Source organism: Rattus norvegicus, chromosome 9 (genome assembly GCF_036323735.1).
Source record: "Rattus norvegicus strain BN/NHsdMcwi chromosome 9, GRCr8, whole genome shotgun sequence".
NCBI lineage: Eukaryota > Metazoa > Chordata > Mammalia > Rodentia > Muridae > Rattus > Rattus norvegicus.
In genome coordinates this window covers 40,559,438-40,575,059 of record NC_086027.1, presented here as the reverse complement: position 1 = coordinate 40,575,059, position 15,622 = coordinate 40,559,438, and the positions used below count along the sequence as shown (strand labels likewise).

The 15,622-nt window shown below is 40.7% G+C and overlaps 1 protein-coding gene across 11 annotated transcripts in view; it reads left to right on the top strand.

The window, feature by feature from the left end:
- The window catches only part of Phf3 (PHD finger protein 3), a 72,168-nt gene extending 57,037 nt beyond the window's left edge, over window positions 1–15,131 (top strand). For 10 of the 11 annotated variants that reach the window (XM_039083830.2, XM_039083827.2, XM_006244676.5 and 7 more), the window contains 8 exons: window positions 1–117; window positions 2,694–2,825; window positions 3,411–3,549; window positions 4,602–4,797; window positions 5,767–5,914; window positions 7,470–7,559; window positions 11,145–11,340; window positions 11,564–15,129. In XM_039083830.2, coding sequence (XP_038939758.1) covers window positions 1–117; window positions 2,694–2,825; window positions 3,411–3,549; window positions 4,602–4,797; window positions 5,767–5,914; window positions 7,470–7,559; window positions 11,145–11,340; window positions 11,564–13,677 — 3,132 coding nt within the window. In that variant the 3' untranslated portion in view covers window positions 13,678–15,129. Of the gene's footprint in view, window positions 118–2,693; window positions 2,826–3,410; window positions 3,550–4,601; window positions 4,798–5,766; window positions 5,915–7,469; window positions 7,560–11,144; window positions 11,341–11,563 lie in introns of all 11 variants that reach the window. The other variant, NM_001108791.1, reaches the window with a different exon arrangement.
- The last annotated feature ends 491 nt before the right edge of the window (window positions 15,132–15,622 follow it).

Here is a 15,622-nt window from a genome sequence, read left to right as displayed (position 1 = left end):
ATATTATTTAAGAAAGTTCTAAAAGGAGAAGTAACCCCTGATCATCTTATAAGAATGAGTCCAGAAGAACTAGCGTCCAAAGAGTTAGCCGCGTGGAGACGGAGGGAAAACAGACACGTAAGGACATCTGGAACTTTGTGTTCAGCTTGCCTATCACAGATTAGTCTATACAGAGTGCAGGTTAAACAGGCTTTCTCTCCTTTAATGCTGCATATAGTCTACCTTATCCCTGCTCTGCTCTCCCCTCTCCTCTCTCCCTTCCCCTTCTCCTTCCCCATCCCCCCTCCCTCTTTTCCTCCCCTCCCCTCTCTTCTGGCTGTGCCAGGTGATTTTCTTTCTTCAACATTCTGAGTTGTTGAGACTATTGGCATGTGCCATTTGACTTTTTTTTTTGGATTCAATTATTTTTATTTTATGTATGAGTGCCTTTCCTGTGTGTGTATGTGTGTGTATGTGCACATAGTATCAAAAAAGGGCATGTGTCTTAGGGTTTCTCTTGCTGCACTGAAACTCTAGTACCAGAGCAACCTGGGGAGGAAAGAGTTTCTTGGGTTTATATATCCTGAGTCTTGGGTTTATATATCTGTTGAGGGAAGCTAAGACAGGAACTCAAACAGGGTAGGAACCTGGAGGCAGGGGCCAGTGCAGAGGCCATGGAGTAGTATTGCTTACTGGCTTGCTCAGCCTGCTATCATATAGAACCCAGGAACTCCAGCCTAGGGGTGTCCCATATTGTGTCCCTAACAATGAGTTGGACCCACTCCCATTGATCACTAAGAAAATCCCTTGCAAACTTGTCTGCTTACAGCCTGTTCTTGTAGAAGCATTTTCTCAATTAGGGTCCCCTCCTCTTGGGTGACTGAAATGTGTGTCAGATTGATATAAACTAGACATCACAGCTTTGGATCCCAGAAAACTGGAGTTACAAACAGCTGTGAACCTCCATGTAGAAAGTGAGCACGTGTCTTTTGCAAGAACAACAAGTGCCTTTAGCAAACTCTGGGCCTCTCCAGCCTCTGCTTCCTAAGTTCTTATATTTTATTGCCTTTCTTCATCTCTGCAGGGTTTTTTTGTTTTTTTTTTGTTTGTTTGTTTGCTAATCACCAAATTATAGAATTACTTTATAATTTGTTACTTGCAAATCAGAACAATTGGAAAATAAGCCTTAACCAACGTGCTCTATAACCAGTTTGAATGCATTATCAATATTAACATTTTAATGAATCAGATTGTTCAATTTTAAAACTTTGTAAGACTTTAGAATTTTACTATCAAGATTCATGGGTCAAATCTCCAAAGAAAGTCAGGTGTTTTTAGAACTAATGTATTGAGAAGATATGTATATGTGGTGCTGTATCAGATCGAACTGGAGTGTTATAATTTGTATACCATACGAAAATTTTAAAATAAAATTTCTCAAAGTCACAGGTGCCAAAAATTTTCATTTGGGATTTATACTTGCAATACCTTTAAAATCAATCTTTAAAGATTAACTAAAAGTTTGCCTGCCTGCCTGCCTGCCTGCCTGCCTGCCTGCCTGCCTGCCTTCCTTCCTTCCTTCCTTCCTTCCTTCCTTCCTTCCTTCCTTCCTTCCTTCCTTCCTTCCTTCATTCATTCGAGGAAAGATCTCACCGTATAGCCCAGGCTATAGTCTCCTTGCTCAAATATTCCGAGTGCAAGATCAATGGCCACTTGTACCCCCATGCCTAGCAAGGTTGAGGGAATAGATGATGTGAGCTTTTGTTATCAGATATAACCATTAGCTCCCATTTTAGGAAATAATGATTGTGTATGATTTTTATTGCCCTGTACAATTTACATGATTCTTTTGTTCCTAGACTTTCACCTTCCTAGGCCTGTGCCTGAGGTGGTCTAAAGGTCCAGAGGCCTTCATGAAGTGTATCATACTTTATTTTTTTTTTTTTTTACTTTGATTTCATATAACCTCACCTCCACTTTATTTCGAAAATAATGTTAATGTCATCTTTCCCTCCACACCCCAAATCTGCACTTGCCTTACCTAAGCTTTAAAATTGGCTGTGTTGCCTTGGAGACCATGTTTTACTTTTCTTTGTGTGATAAAGAGCCTTTACCCACTGAACAACCTCACTAATCCTACTTGACTTTGTTAATGGATGTTTTATAACCGTCAAACAAGATGGATGGACAGACCTTTGCAGTCCTTATTCTTCTTTGCTCTAGTTAGCACATGCGTGTGTGAGTATGCATGCATGTGTGTGTGTGCGCAGTCTGCCCCACTCTGTCTCATACTCTTGTTATACTTGCTGACTTTAATATGTTGTCATTGAGTTTCTTTCTGTTAATTACCAGTGTTAACTGAACAGGCTCAGGAGACAGTAGATGGGGGTTACCTGTTTTTGTTTTTTTGTTCTATAATCATTGACTAAGGTGGCATTGGAGGGATACACTGGAACATAGACGAGGACTGTGAGTTAAGTTCATTCTTGGATCCTTGCCTTGTGTTTCCCCACTCTGAGCATTGCCTCTCAGTTGCCTTCTTGCAGAATGTTAACATGAGCCTCTCATGGCTTAGGCATAGACCTGTCCAAACTTCTCAGGTTCTGTTGGGATTTTATATCAGAGAAAACTGAAAGTTAATTATAATTCTTTAGGTAAGTCCTCATTAATTAAGACACACACTTTAAAGGTTTCCTTAAAATATTTTCTATTAGACCATAGAGATGATCGAGAAGGAACAGAGAGAAGTGGAAAGAAGACCAATCACGAAAATAACTCACAAAGGTGAGATAGAAATCGAGAGTGACGCCCCGATGAAAGAGCAGGAAGCAGCCATGGAGATCCAGGTAGGAGCACATCTGACATGCTCCACAGCTCCAGATATGGAGGTGGACACAGCTTTGCTGGTGCTCTTAAAGCAGGACAGTGTTTGAAGTGGACTGCTTTACTGACTGGTTCTTAGGGCCTCACTTTTTCTCACAGTGCAGGTTGTCTGCACTTTAGGTGCCTGCTAAAAACTTGTTAGAATCCTGAGAGTATTCGATACAGTAATTCGTTGGGGCTTCATAAGTCATATAATTCGAGAACTGTTGCAACTTTTCTTTAATTATATTAAGATGTGTTTTCTCTTGTATAATAGAAAAATGAGAAATAAGTGGATGAGGGTGGAGACAGTCTATTTCAGGGTTCCTTGTTTACAAATACCAGTGGAAATACTGACTTGAAGTTTCAATAAAGCTTTGAAAAATGAGTTGAGTTTTTACTCCAAGCAACAAAGGCTAATTGGTTTTTTGTTTTTTTTTTTTTTTTAAAGAAAGTAAAAACATTTTTTGAATGTAATGGCTTGACTTTGACAAATTAACAGTTTGAGTTTTTAAAATTGCTGCCAAAATATATTGGTTGAAACTCATTTTCATTTTCACTTATGTTAGGAACCTTCTTCAGCCAATAAGTCCTCGGAGAAGCCAGAAGCATCCGAGAAACAAAAAGAAGAGCTTGACTCCACATCCAAAGACACCACCAGTCAACATAGACAGCATCTTTTTGACCTGAACTGCAAAATATGCATAGGTTGGGAGCTTTGCTTTCTCTGGGGTTTGCTCACTGTTTAAGGGTGTTTTAGCACTCAGGTTTGTAGTCAGGGTAGGGTTTATTCTCTGGTTTGGGTGGTGCAGCGCCATCCCACTCCTGCTGTCTGTGAGTGGATCCAGTTTATAAACTCAGACAAAGCCACGTGTGCGAGCTTTACCGTGTGCACAGGAATGGAGAGAGCTGTAGACATCAAAGACTGTTAGACTACTTGCCCATTCTCAGAACGTTTGAGGTTTTGTTTCCTTGTTTTCCCTTTTGGATATTATAGCCCCAAATTAGTGTCATTTTCTATTTTACACTATTCAGGTTCAATGACATGTGCTGTGCATTTACGATTAGGAGTAGCATTTCAGAATACAGATGTCTTTTTACTGGTTGGAGCTTATCAATATTTTAGGAGAAAATTCATCAGGGAGTCAGATTTACTTTAGGTTCTTACAATGTTTTTATTTTAGCTCTTTTTTTGTTTTTGTTGTTTTTTTGTGATCATTGTTGTTGAGAGGAGTTTCCTTGTGTAATATTTCTGGCTGTCCTAGAACTGACTTTGTAGACCAGGAAGGCCTCAAACTCAGATCTGCAGCCTCTGCCTTCCCAGTGCTGGGATTAGAGGCTTAGGCCACACTGTCCCCCATTAGTGTGTTAACATTCTTTTCTTAGTTTTTCACTTTCGTAACTGATGATGAGCACCGGCAACTTCTCATCTCCTTGTGCTGTTTTCTGTTTAAACATCAGTGATAATTATAAAATAGTTAAAGGGGACGTTAAGTCAGTCACGTAGAACTTTTCACAGTATGAGAAAACTGCATTTCAGTTAGCTTAGGTCTCTGGGACAGAGGGGTGGCATTGGTAAACTCTTTGGTTCTTAGAATAGGCGTACCAACTTGCTATGAGAAAAATTACAGGTGTGTATTACCCCAGGAAATATTTACTCAATAATTGAACCAAAGACATTTTATCACTTTTGAAAGTAAAAATGCAGAAAAGTTTTAACATTGCAGGTAACAAGTTTATTTTGGTATTTTTGGCTTCAGGTCGAATGGCACCACCTGTAGATGATCTTTCTCCCAAAACCGTGAAGGTTGTTGTGGGCGGCGCCCGTAAACACTCCGACAACGAGGCGGAAAGTATAGCGGATGCGTTGTCTTCAACGACAAATATTCTGGCCTCTGAATTCTTTGAGGAGGAGAAACAAGAATCTCCCAAATCAACATTCTCTCCCACTCCACGGTAGCTGTCTCTCAGTCGCACTTCTATAACAGTTGTTGCTTCATTGTTCTTACAGATGTACAAACACAGAAAGTTATTACGTATACCACAGGCCAATTGAAATAAATGAACAGGACTTCAGAGGTTGATTTATTTGGAGTGGATTTTAGATTTAAGAGATTTGAGAGTATGAAGTAATGACTTTCAGACTCTTAACTGTGGGCTGAAAGGTGGGTCAGCAGTTAAGAGCACTGGCGACTCTTGCAGAGGACCTGGCTTGCATTGCCAGCGCCCTCAAGGCAGATGGTCATCATCCATGACTACAGTTCCAAAGGATGGAACTGCCTCTGGTTTCCATGGACATGCACAAGGCACACGGAAACACAGGTGAAATGATGTGAGCACATCGTTAGAACAGATGAGAAACACGTGGTTGGAACACACTGATCTCAGGAAGTAGGGTAGAGCCTTTGTTCTGTGCGTGCACACCTTTGCATCTTAGTCTACCTCCAACCAGTTCAGAAGGAAGTCTTTGTAAGGCATGACTGCGTGCTTGTGATCGTAAAGTTATACATTGAAAGTGCAAACTTTTCATTGAGTTCATTTGAGTTGAGTAAGCAATTCAATTAAATAGCTTTCAAACTTTTATAATTAAATTTAAAAATTAAAACAAACAATTAAAATAAAATAGCTTTTATTTTTATTGCCATTTATTGATACTCATTTTTATTGTCTTTTTTGGACATAAAATACTTTTAATGTTTATAGAAAGTGGACTCATTCATGGATATTTTATTACATTTATTTGTGTGTATATATGTGCTGCAGTACTCATGTGGAGGTTTGAGGATAACTTTGTGGAGTTATTCCCTCTTTCCACCTTTATGTGGCCTCCAGGGATTGAGCCCAGGCCCTGAGGAGCAGGGCCAAATGTCTTTCCCGCTGCGCCGTCTGGCTGGCAAGGTTGCTGACTTTAGTATCCCTTTCTAGTCCAGAGATGCCTGGAACTGTGGAGGTTGAGTCAACCTTCCTGGCTCGATTGAACTTCATCTGGAAAGGTTTTATCAATATGCCATCTGTGGCGAAGTTCGTTACCAAAGCCTACCCAGTGTCTGGATCCCCCGAGTACTTGACAGAGGTACTGGGAACTTTTCTGCCTTGCCTTGCTTGGGTTTGCATGTGTTTCTGAGAACAGTAGGCAGGGGGACATGCTGTTAATAATAATTTAAAGACTCTTTTAACCCATATATTACATAAAGTGCTGGCAAATTTATGGCAAAACTAGCCTATAAAAGAAAGTATTTAATTGTTAAAGGGAATTCCTATACTGTTCATGTATCTTTCACTGCAGTGATACCTGTAATCAGTTAACTAAAAGATTAACAGCAGTAGCAAAATACTGTGGGTAGTGAACAAGTGACATTTAAACGTCATAGACGGTAAAGCCAGTATACATGAGCTGTATACATTATTCTTGTGGATGTGATCCTTTTTTTTTTTTTTTCGTTTATTCTAAGACAAAAGTTGTTGTAAATCTCATTCCCTCTAATGGTAAGGTGAGTTTTCCTTTGATTAGGCTAAATTTTTCTTCAGCCTCACCTTCTTCCTCTCTCCTTGTGATCTTGGTGTGCAGCCCAGGGGCCTGGTGTGCACACAGCAAACCTTCTGCCACTGAGCCATATTCCTCAACATCCCATTGTTCCAAGTTACTACACAGTGTTGCTCTTGTGCAAGTTACATGGGCAGTACTGTTTTAGGAATGTGAATATACCTACAGAAAAGTTAAATGGGCCACTAGTGGTCTTTTGGAGGGTAAAAAAAAATAACTCTTTAGAATTTTTTATTTTTTCTTTCGATCATTTTGAAGCTAATTCTTTTACGTGATCCTGGTCTCTCAGACCCTTTTCAATTTGAATAAAGATATTTCTCAGTGCCATAGTTTCAGTGTGATTAGTTTCATGGACTTCATCTTTGACTTTTACTTTTATTACAACTAAGATATCAAAATATTGAAAGCAACTAATGAGTTAAATAAACTTAATTCTACTTTTATGCTTTTCCTTGGTCTTCATAGGAAAAAAAGGAATATACTGAATAAAATTTAAACTTTTTGTGATTTACTATATCTATGTGTCAATATACATTTAGTGTTTATAGTTAAACCTTTTAAAACGGTATTGTTAGAGTTAATTTTCTCTTGAAGAATATACTTTGTAATTAAATTGCATAAAATTTGAACTTCAGCTATTAATAGTTAAGGATTCCTGAAAAAGCTTTAAAAAAGCACCAGGCATAGTGGCTCACACTGCTAGTATGAGCACGCTGGCGACAGAGGCAGGAGGATCTCTTACGAGTTGGAGGGCAGCCTAGTCTACATAGTGAGTTCCAGGACAGCAAGAGCTACATTTTGTGACCCTGTTTCAATAAAACCAAAACAGTAGTAATGCTGTCCACTGCCACAGACCACCACTGAGGAGCAGAGAGCCCACCTCCGACTCTCTGAATTGTGTGCCTGTGTGCTGCTGGCCACGGGGTCCTTGTGCTTGTCTGTCTTGCCCTGGTATGATTTAGATTTTGATTTTAATCTTGTTTTTATTTTTATTCAAATTATTCTCAAAGCTAAACATGCATGGGACGTGGCATTATCGTGAAGATGCTGTGCATTTGTTGATCACCTTTTCTTTTATCCCCAGGACCTACCAGATAGCATTCAAGTAGGTGGCAGGATATCGCCTCAGACTGTTTGGGATTATGTAGAAAAAATAAAAGCATCAGGCACCAAGGTGAGTAAACTCAATCATGCTAGTATGTGAAATGTTCTACAGAGTCAAACCACTTAAAGTCTCACACGGGGACCCAGTGTCTCTTATGAGCAGGCAGCTAATACAAATTGGAAATGTATATAATCAATCGAGGAGGTAATGGGCCTGGGGAGGTGATAGGCAGCTCAGTTACTAAAGTGACTTATGCAGTTTGATTCCCAGCACACATGAAACATAGGATATGGAGGTGCACATTTATGATCTCAGCCCTGGGGAGACAGATATGTGAACCAAGCAAGCTAATTAGAGCTTAGGTCCCAGCAAGAGACTTACTTCTGGACAGCTAGAAGTGTTGCTTTGGTTGACCTGTGGATTCTATATATGACTATACTAACGGCAGGGAAGTCATTTCTGCAAGCAGTGCGGCCTGCCCTTGATCTCTGCCTTCTGGTCTGTGTTCCAGGCTTCTGTCAGCACTGTGGAAGGAACCGTTAGAGTAAGTCTGAGGTTTACCTGTGTCAGACGGGGCACAGCCAGTCTCTGTACACCTGTGTCCACTATACTACAGTCGCATGCCTCGACCCTGCAGAAGCCTGCTGTCCTTTGTCAGGATGCTGGAGGCTTGGGGCTCTGCTCTTGCAGGGTCAGGTGGGAACCAGGCTGCTGCTTCCACACTACTGTTCCCAATAGTGCGTGCTTTCTTTCGTCAGGCACAGACGGTCACTGGCACTCAGCAGTAGCAGATGGGAACCATGAGGGCTGCTCATCAGCTTTTTATTTTAAGGCAAACCCTAGAATTTACATTGTCTCTGGGTGAGCAGAGAGAATTGAGAGAATTGGAAAGAATTGAGTCACACAGCTGTGTGCAACTGGAAAGAAAGCAGGCAGAGGGGGCCATGTGCCGGCCAGAGGTTGCGGTCTGTTAGTAACAGGAAGAGAAGATTGTAAACTGTGATGTAACCTCTGCCCCCAACACTCGAGGAATAACTTAAATCCTTTTTTGTAGAAATTTCTTGTTTTCTTTAGAGCAACCCAAAAGGGAGAGTCTTAAACTGAGAAGGTTCTGGGGGTCAGCCCTGACAGGGTCTTCTTTCTCGTCAGTTCTTCTTGAGGCAGCGGAGGGGGAAGAGTATTGACGGAGGGTAAGCCTTTGTCTTACAAGATATTTAGGGTTGCTGTATAATAATAAAAAGTTTACTTATCTAAGTCTAAGTTACCTCGCTACTGTAGCTGACCTGCCTTCTGTGATCCTCTGAGGCCAGAAACTGCAGTCTCTGGCACTTAGCACCTCTTCCTCAAACAGAAGGATTAAGTGCACAGCCTTTGTACGGTCTCAGCAGGGACTGCTGGACTATAGCCGGCAGCCTGCAAAGGACACTTGGAAAGCAATTTTAGAGTTTATTACTAAGTTGTAAAAAGTTTCCTGTGAAAGCAATCTAAGGGGAAAAGCAGAAAGATCCTACGTGGGGAAAAAGGGGAAAATTCTTTGAAGGAAAAGTTCCTTCTCTATCTCTTCTCTAATCTTTTTGTCCTCAGTACTTATACATCTTTCAGAATACATGATCACATGTTACAAAGTTCATTGGAAGTTCACATAACAAAATCAAATCATAAATTGAAATAGAAGTTTATAACACAGAATGTTTACATGCATTAGGAGTAATTATCTGGCTAAACATCCATCCATCACCTGTCACAGGTTCATTGAAAAGTCAAAAACCATAAGTTCTTAGTGAAGTTTTATATAGATAAACCCAGTCAATATTTTATCTTTTGTCATAGCACCTATAATAAATCATTAATTTTCTTTTTATGACCTTAGTTGTTAATTAATTATTTTACAACCTCTTGGAATGTGCTCTGAGTAGGAGAAAGTGTGGTTAACTGGTGACACGTGGGAGACTGGCAGAGTTCTCATTGCAGTTTTGATGATCAGAAGAGACCTAATAGCAGTCCCACTATGAAAGAGCCTAATAATCACTGATATAATTTTACGAATTCTTTTTTTTTAAGATATTTTTATTTACTCTATGTATGTGAGTGTACTGCTGCTGTCTTCAGACACACCAGAAGAGGGCATCAGATCCTCATTACAGATGATTGTGAGCCACCATGTGGGTGCTGGGAATTGAACTTAGGACCTCTGGAAGAGCAGTCAGTGTTCTTAACCGCTGAGCCATCTCTCCAGCAATTTTGGGAATTCTTGTAGGACCATCATTAAGACTTAAGTCATCAATTTGTCTATATAGCATCACTACAAGACAGTACATCTCCTGCAGAGATCTGCTCCCAAGGGGTAGTCTAATACCTCGTGATTGTTGTATATGTTTGATGATGATGATGATGATGATGATGATGATGATGATGATGATGATGATGATAGGAAAAGCATATTAATAGCAGGGATCTTTCCTAAAATGAATTCTCTTAGGCTTTGGCTATAAGAGCAAATCTGTTTCAGATTAATCCACAGCAGACCGTCTCAAGAAGATCACCTGCTAGCTATTAGCTTGACCTATTATGGCTCCTGACAAGAAGGAATTTTTTTTTCCAATATAGACTTTTAAATTGATATAGTGTTAACAGTTTATTGAAGTAGTTAAAAGGTTATTGAACTTGGAAGGTAGGGACAGGCAGACCTCTTGAGGCCAGCCTGGTTTATATGACCAAAAAATAAGTACTACATTGGTTGCTATTACTTCTCTCTGTGTAGGTGTCTATGTGTCTGTCTCTGTGTGTGTGTGTGTGTGTGTGTGTGTGTGTGTGTGTGTGTGTGTGTGTGTGTGTTACTGTCCAGTACTTTATAGCATACCTTCAGCTTGAAATGATTTAAACACAATAGTAGTAGGCTTTGGATATATTAGTAATGTGATATTACTTAGACAGTTTGGATATCCCTTATCCAGACTGCTTGTGATCAAAAATATTTCAGATTTTGGGCTTTTTTGAATTTTGGAATGTTAGCACATACATAAGATGCTAGCATGAGAATGGTGATTCAAGTATAATTTTGAAATGATTTATGGATTACATAAGCCTTATAAACATAGACTAACAGTAATTTCATACAAAAGTTTTCGAGGTACCTGTGTTTTGATTGCATCCTATCACTTGAAGACAGGTGTGGAATTTTCTAAATGTTGACCTCTCCAGTTTCAAAGTTGAGAGCTTTTAATAACCTGTTTATAATTCTAGGAAGCCAAGCCATAGCTTAGCTCACTAGTATTTTTCTTCTTGTGTCAGTCGAGACTTCATAGTGAAGTAGGCCTTTTCCATTTTGACTGAATACCTTTAAGAAGAAATCTCCATTCCTGAAGTAATACCAAATTATGATTATCTTTTTATTTGAAATAAAGCCAAGAACCCCAGAGATAGGCAACAAAATTCTTGAGTTAGCCAATCACCTTAAAAACTTAGGATTTGTTATGTGTTTATTTTTAGAGTCTTATCAAAACCAAAACTCAAAATTAGATGAATACTAATTAATAAACCAATAAAAATAAAGCTGCATTTTAAATTAGATGAATACTAATTAATAAACTAATAAAAATAAAGCTGCATTTTAGGTTACTATTTTAAACAATTGTTTGTTTTTCTCTTGAATAGGAAATCTGTGTGGTTCGTTTCACACCAGTAACTGAAGAAGATCAGATTTCTTACACTTTGCTGTTTGCGTACTTCAGTAGCAGAAAGCGCTATGGTGTAGCCGCTAACAACATGAAGCAGGTTAAAGATATGTACCTTATTCCATTGGGCGCTGCAGATAAAATTCCACACCCTCTCGTGCCTTTTGATGGACCTGGTAGGTACACGTTTCGGTAATAGAATGAGCTTGAAATAAAGTGGGAGGGGTAGGTCCAAAGTAGAAGGAATGGTTGCTTTCTGTCTTAGGATCCAAACCGTTAGAGATGGCATGAGTGGGCCAACCATCATGCAATGGCTTGTACTGAAGTGCTTGTCAGAGCTCTGAAATGATGGGAAAGGACCACTGGTTTATGGCTCTCATGTTTGTTTGTTTTCTCCAGGGCTTGAGCTGCACAGACCTAATCTGTTGTTGGGTCTGATTATTCGTCAGAAGCTGAAGCGGCAGCACAGCGCTAGTGCGGGCCCCAGTCACACAGCCGAGACTCCCGAGAGTGCCCCAATATCCTTGCCACCTGACAAAAAAGGTAAAATGGAGTCATCCACAGAGGAAGCAGCAGAGGAAGAGAGTGACTTTTTCAATTCCTTTACAACTGTGTTACACAAGCAGAGAAACAAGCCCCCTCAGCCTCCTCAGGAGGACTTGCCAACTGCAGCTGAACCTCTCATGGAAGTCACCAAGCAGGAGCCACCCAAACCCTTAAGGTTCCTTCCTGGGGTCCTAATTGGCTGGGAAAATCAACCTTCTACTCTGGAGTTGGCAAATAAACCTCTTCCTGTGGATGACATACTCCAAAGCCTGTTGGGCACCACTGGCCAGGTTTATGAGCAGGCTCAGCCAGTTGTAGAGCAAAGCACTCTTAAAGAAATTCCTTTTATAAATGATCAAACTACCCCAAAAGTAGAGAAAATAGATAAAGTGGAAGTGACTGAAGGTGAAGCCAAGGAGATAAAAGTTAAAGCAGAAAATGTTTCAGAGTCTACAGGTAAAAACTCAGGAGTAGAAGAAACTTCACTGGTAGGCTCCTCTTCCATTTCTCCAGGGCCTTTGGCAAGTCTTAGTCTGAGAGGGAAACCACCAGATGTCTCTACAGAAGCATTCTTAACAAATTTATCAATTCCTTCAAAACAAGAGGAAACTGTGGAAAACAAAGAGAGAACATTAAAAAGACCACTGCTCCAAGATCAGGAGAACAGTTCGCAAGATAATAGGACTTGTAGTAACTCTCCTTGCCGGCCTAGCACCGGAAAGGGAAGCGTAGATGGAAATGTGAGCTGCAGTGAGAATCTTGTTGCTAACACAAGATCCCCACAGTTTATCAACCTGAAAAGGGATCCTCGGCAAGCAGCAGGACGGAGCCAGCAGACAGTTTCAGACAGCAAGGATGGAGAGAGCTGCAGAAACGGAGAAAGGCATTCTGTGTGTGCTCCATCATACAACAGAGAGCCCGTAGAACCCGTCAGTGGAGAGGGAAAGCCCTCTTCTCTGGAGAAGAGCTCGTGTGTAGAGCAGAGTGATGATTCAGAGGCTGTGCCAAACTCATCCTCGGTAGAAAACTCAAATTCTTCACAAGCAGAACAAGCCAATCCTTTACAAGAGGATATTTTAACACAAAATATTGAAACCATCCACCCATTTAGAAGAGGATCAGCTACATCATCATCTCATTTTGAAGGTGGAAACACATGCCAGTCAGAATTTCCTTCTAAAAGCATCAACTTTACTCCCAGGAGTACCAGCCCCCGAGCGAGTACAAACTTTTCACCAATGAGGCCACAGCAGCCCAACCTCCAGCACCTCAAGTCTAGTCCTCCTGGATTCCCATTTCCAGGACCCCAGAATTTCCCTCCCCAAAGTGTGTTTGGATTCCCACCACATTTGCCACCTCCGTTACTTCCGCCTCCAGGCTTTGGCTTTCCTCAGAATCCCCCCATGGCTCCTTGGCCACCTGTTCACGTCCCGGGCCAACCACAGCGCATGATGGGGCCCCTTTCACAAGCATCAAGGTACATGGGACCACAAAATTTTTATCAGGTAAAAGATATTCGGAGACCAGAAAGGCGACATAGTGACCCATGGGGTAGGCAAGACCAACAGCAACCAGATAGGCCATTTAATAGGGGTAAAGGGGACCGTCAGAGATTTTACAGCGATTCGCACCACTTGAAAAGAGACCGTCATGACAAGGAATGGGAGCAAGAATCTGAAAGGCACAGGCACAGAGACAGAAGCCAAGAAAAGGACAGAGACAGGAAAAGCAAAGAGGAAGCACATAAAGATAAGGAGAGACCACGGTTATCACACAGCGATCGAGCAGCAGATGGCAAAGCCAACAGAGAGAGTAAGAGTGCAGACAAGAAACCGGACAGGCCTAAAGGTGAAGACCATGAAAAGGAGAAAGAGAGAGAGAAGAGCAAGCACAGAGAGGGGGAGAAGGACAGAGAGCGGTACCACAAAGACAGGGACCACACTGACAGGGCGAAGAGCAAAAGGTGAAACGCAAGGCTGCTTCAGCATCATACTCAAAACTGTCCGTGTGTCTTTATAAGATTGCCGCCTGGTAGGCCTGTGCCGTCTTAGCCCTCGCTGTTGGAGGTGGGCAGAGCAGTAAACTGTGCTGGTGCGGAATCCTGTGCACCAGTGCCCCCTTCACACCACTGTCCTACCTACAGGAATTTAATATTTTTAAAGTTTTACAATACTGTATGTATATTCAAAGATTTGTTTAATTAATATGCAATAAAGGCTTAGAAATTTTAGTTTTATTCCTTAATTGGTAAATATGGTTAACTATGAAATATATTTCCTGCCTCTAGTGAATGTCCTTTATATAATGACTAATTTGGAAGTAATTTGTGCTCTGTACATTTGTTTTCAATTGCACTGTTTTTAAAGAAAATGTAGAGGAGCGGCAAGAAAGCCGAGACTTCCCAGTCAGACCATCCTGACTTAGGGGCAGCTTTTGACTGTGAATCAAGAGCCCAGGGAGTCCATTTGTTGCTTTAATCTGTGCTCACTGAAGGCGGTTCTGACCCTGTACTGCAGTTTGTGGTAGGCCATATCCCTTTCCTTTCTGCTCTTCAGAAACTTGAATACTTAAGCTTGTACATGATCTTGTGTTTTGCTATCCTTTTTACTGTAAAATGTAAATATTTTAAGGGATATTTTGATTCTAAATATGATAAAAGAATTTCTCACCTACTTTGTGTGTGTGATTTGAAATTCAATAGTAAAAGCAATTCTTCGAAGCTTCTTTTCCTTGAGACATTATTCTTTTACTCAGCCAAGAATATGTAGACAGACTGTCAGACATTCCTAAGCGAGGAATGGTTCTTACAGCTTACATGACTCACATCTACCGAGCCTAGTGTTTAGAACTGCCAGTAGGGAGCTTTGCAGTCAGCCATTTAGTTGCCATTATGTTTCTGAAAACTTATATATGATTAAACTTTGTTATACAGACTCAGTAGTCATTGTGAAACTGCAGACTTTTAAGTGAAATGTATTTTGATTTTTGATTATATTTTTTTGGAAAATGATTTGTTTGTAGGGCAACTGTAAAATTGAGTATGCCAGTTTGACTTGAAATAGAAAACACACAAGACTTGTTCTTTCAGATCTAAACTTACTCACACCCCGAAATCCATCCTGTGCTGATGTTTAAAACCTAAAGCAGTAGCTGCCGGCTGATGCTAACACTCCGCAGCCAGACAGGAGCCACCAGTGTGCTTATCTACCTGTTCCCATGAAGAATCCCGGTAACTCCACAAAATTAAGAAAACCGTTTCTAAAGGAGGATTACCATGTTTTTGAAACCAGATTAACCTTCCCAAAGAAAATAGTAGTCAAACATTTTGTCTGAATTGCAAGGATTACAATATTTTTTCCCATCTTTGCCTCTGAAATTTAAATGAAGTTTTTCCATTTAAATAAAGTATTTTTAATGTCTTGTCTCCTTTTATTTTGGAAGTTAACTTGTCAGGGAAAAGGAAGTCCTCAGTCCAGACCAGTCCTAAGTCTCATCATTGTTTCCATGATTGTGAAGAAATGAGTTTCTTAGTCCATCTGTGTCAGTTAATCTACTTTTACTCATTTATGTGGATTGTGAGTTGACCTACCCCCTGACTTGTTTTCTAAGCTACCAGTAAAAAAGTTAATGGGCTATGGGAACAGCTGCAGAGAGCTTCTAAGTACAAAGATGGGGTTGAACATGCAGTTCTTGTGAACTTTGAACTTCTTCTCAGCAAGCTAATGTAGACAGGGAGAGGAAGCTAGCTGTCTGGCCACACCTCTGTTCGTACACATTGGCCAGTGCATGTCAATCACTCCAGCATGACCTCTCCAGCGCTCATATTTGTGGCTGCTGTGCTGCATCCACAGCAGTTCATTGTAGCTCTCCAGATGGAAATTCTATACTCCTCTAGCAGGGAGGGAACCGTTG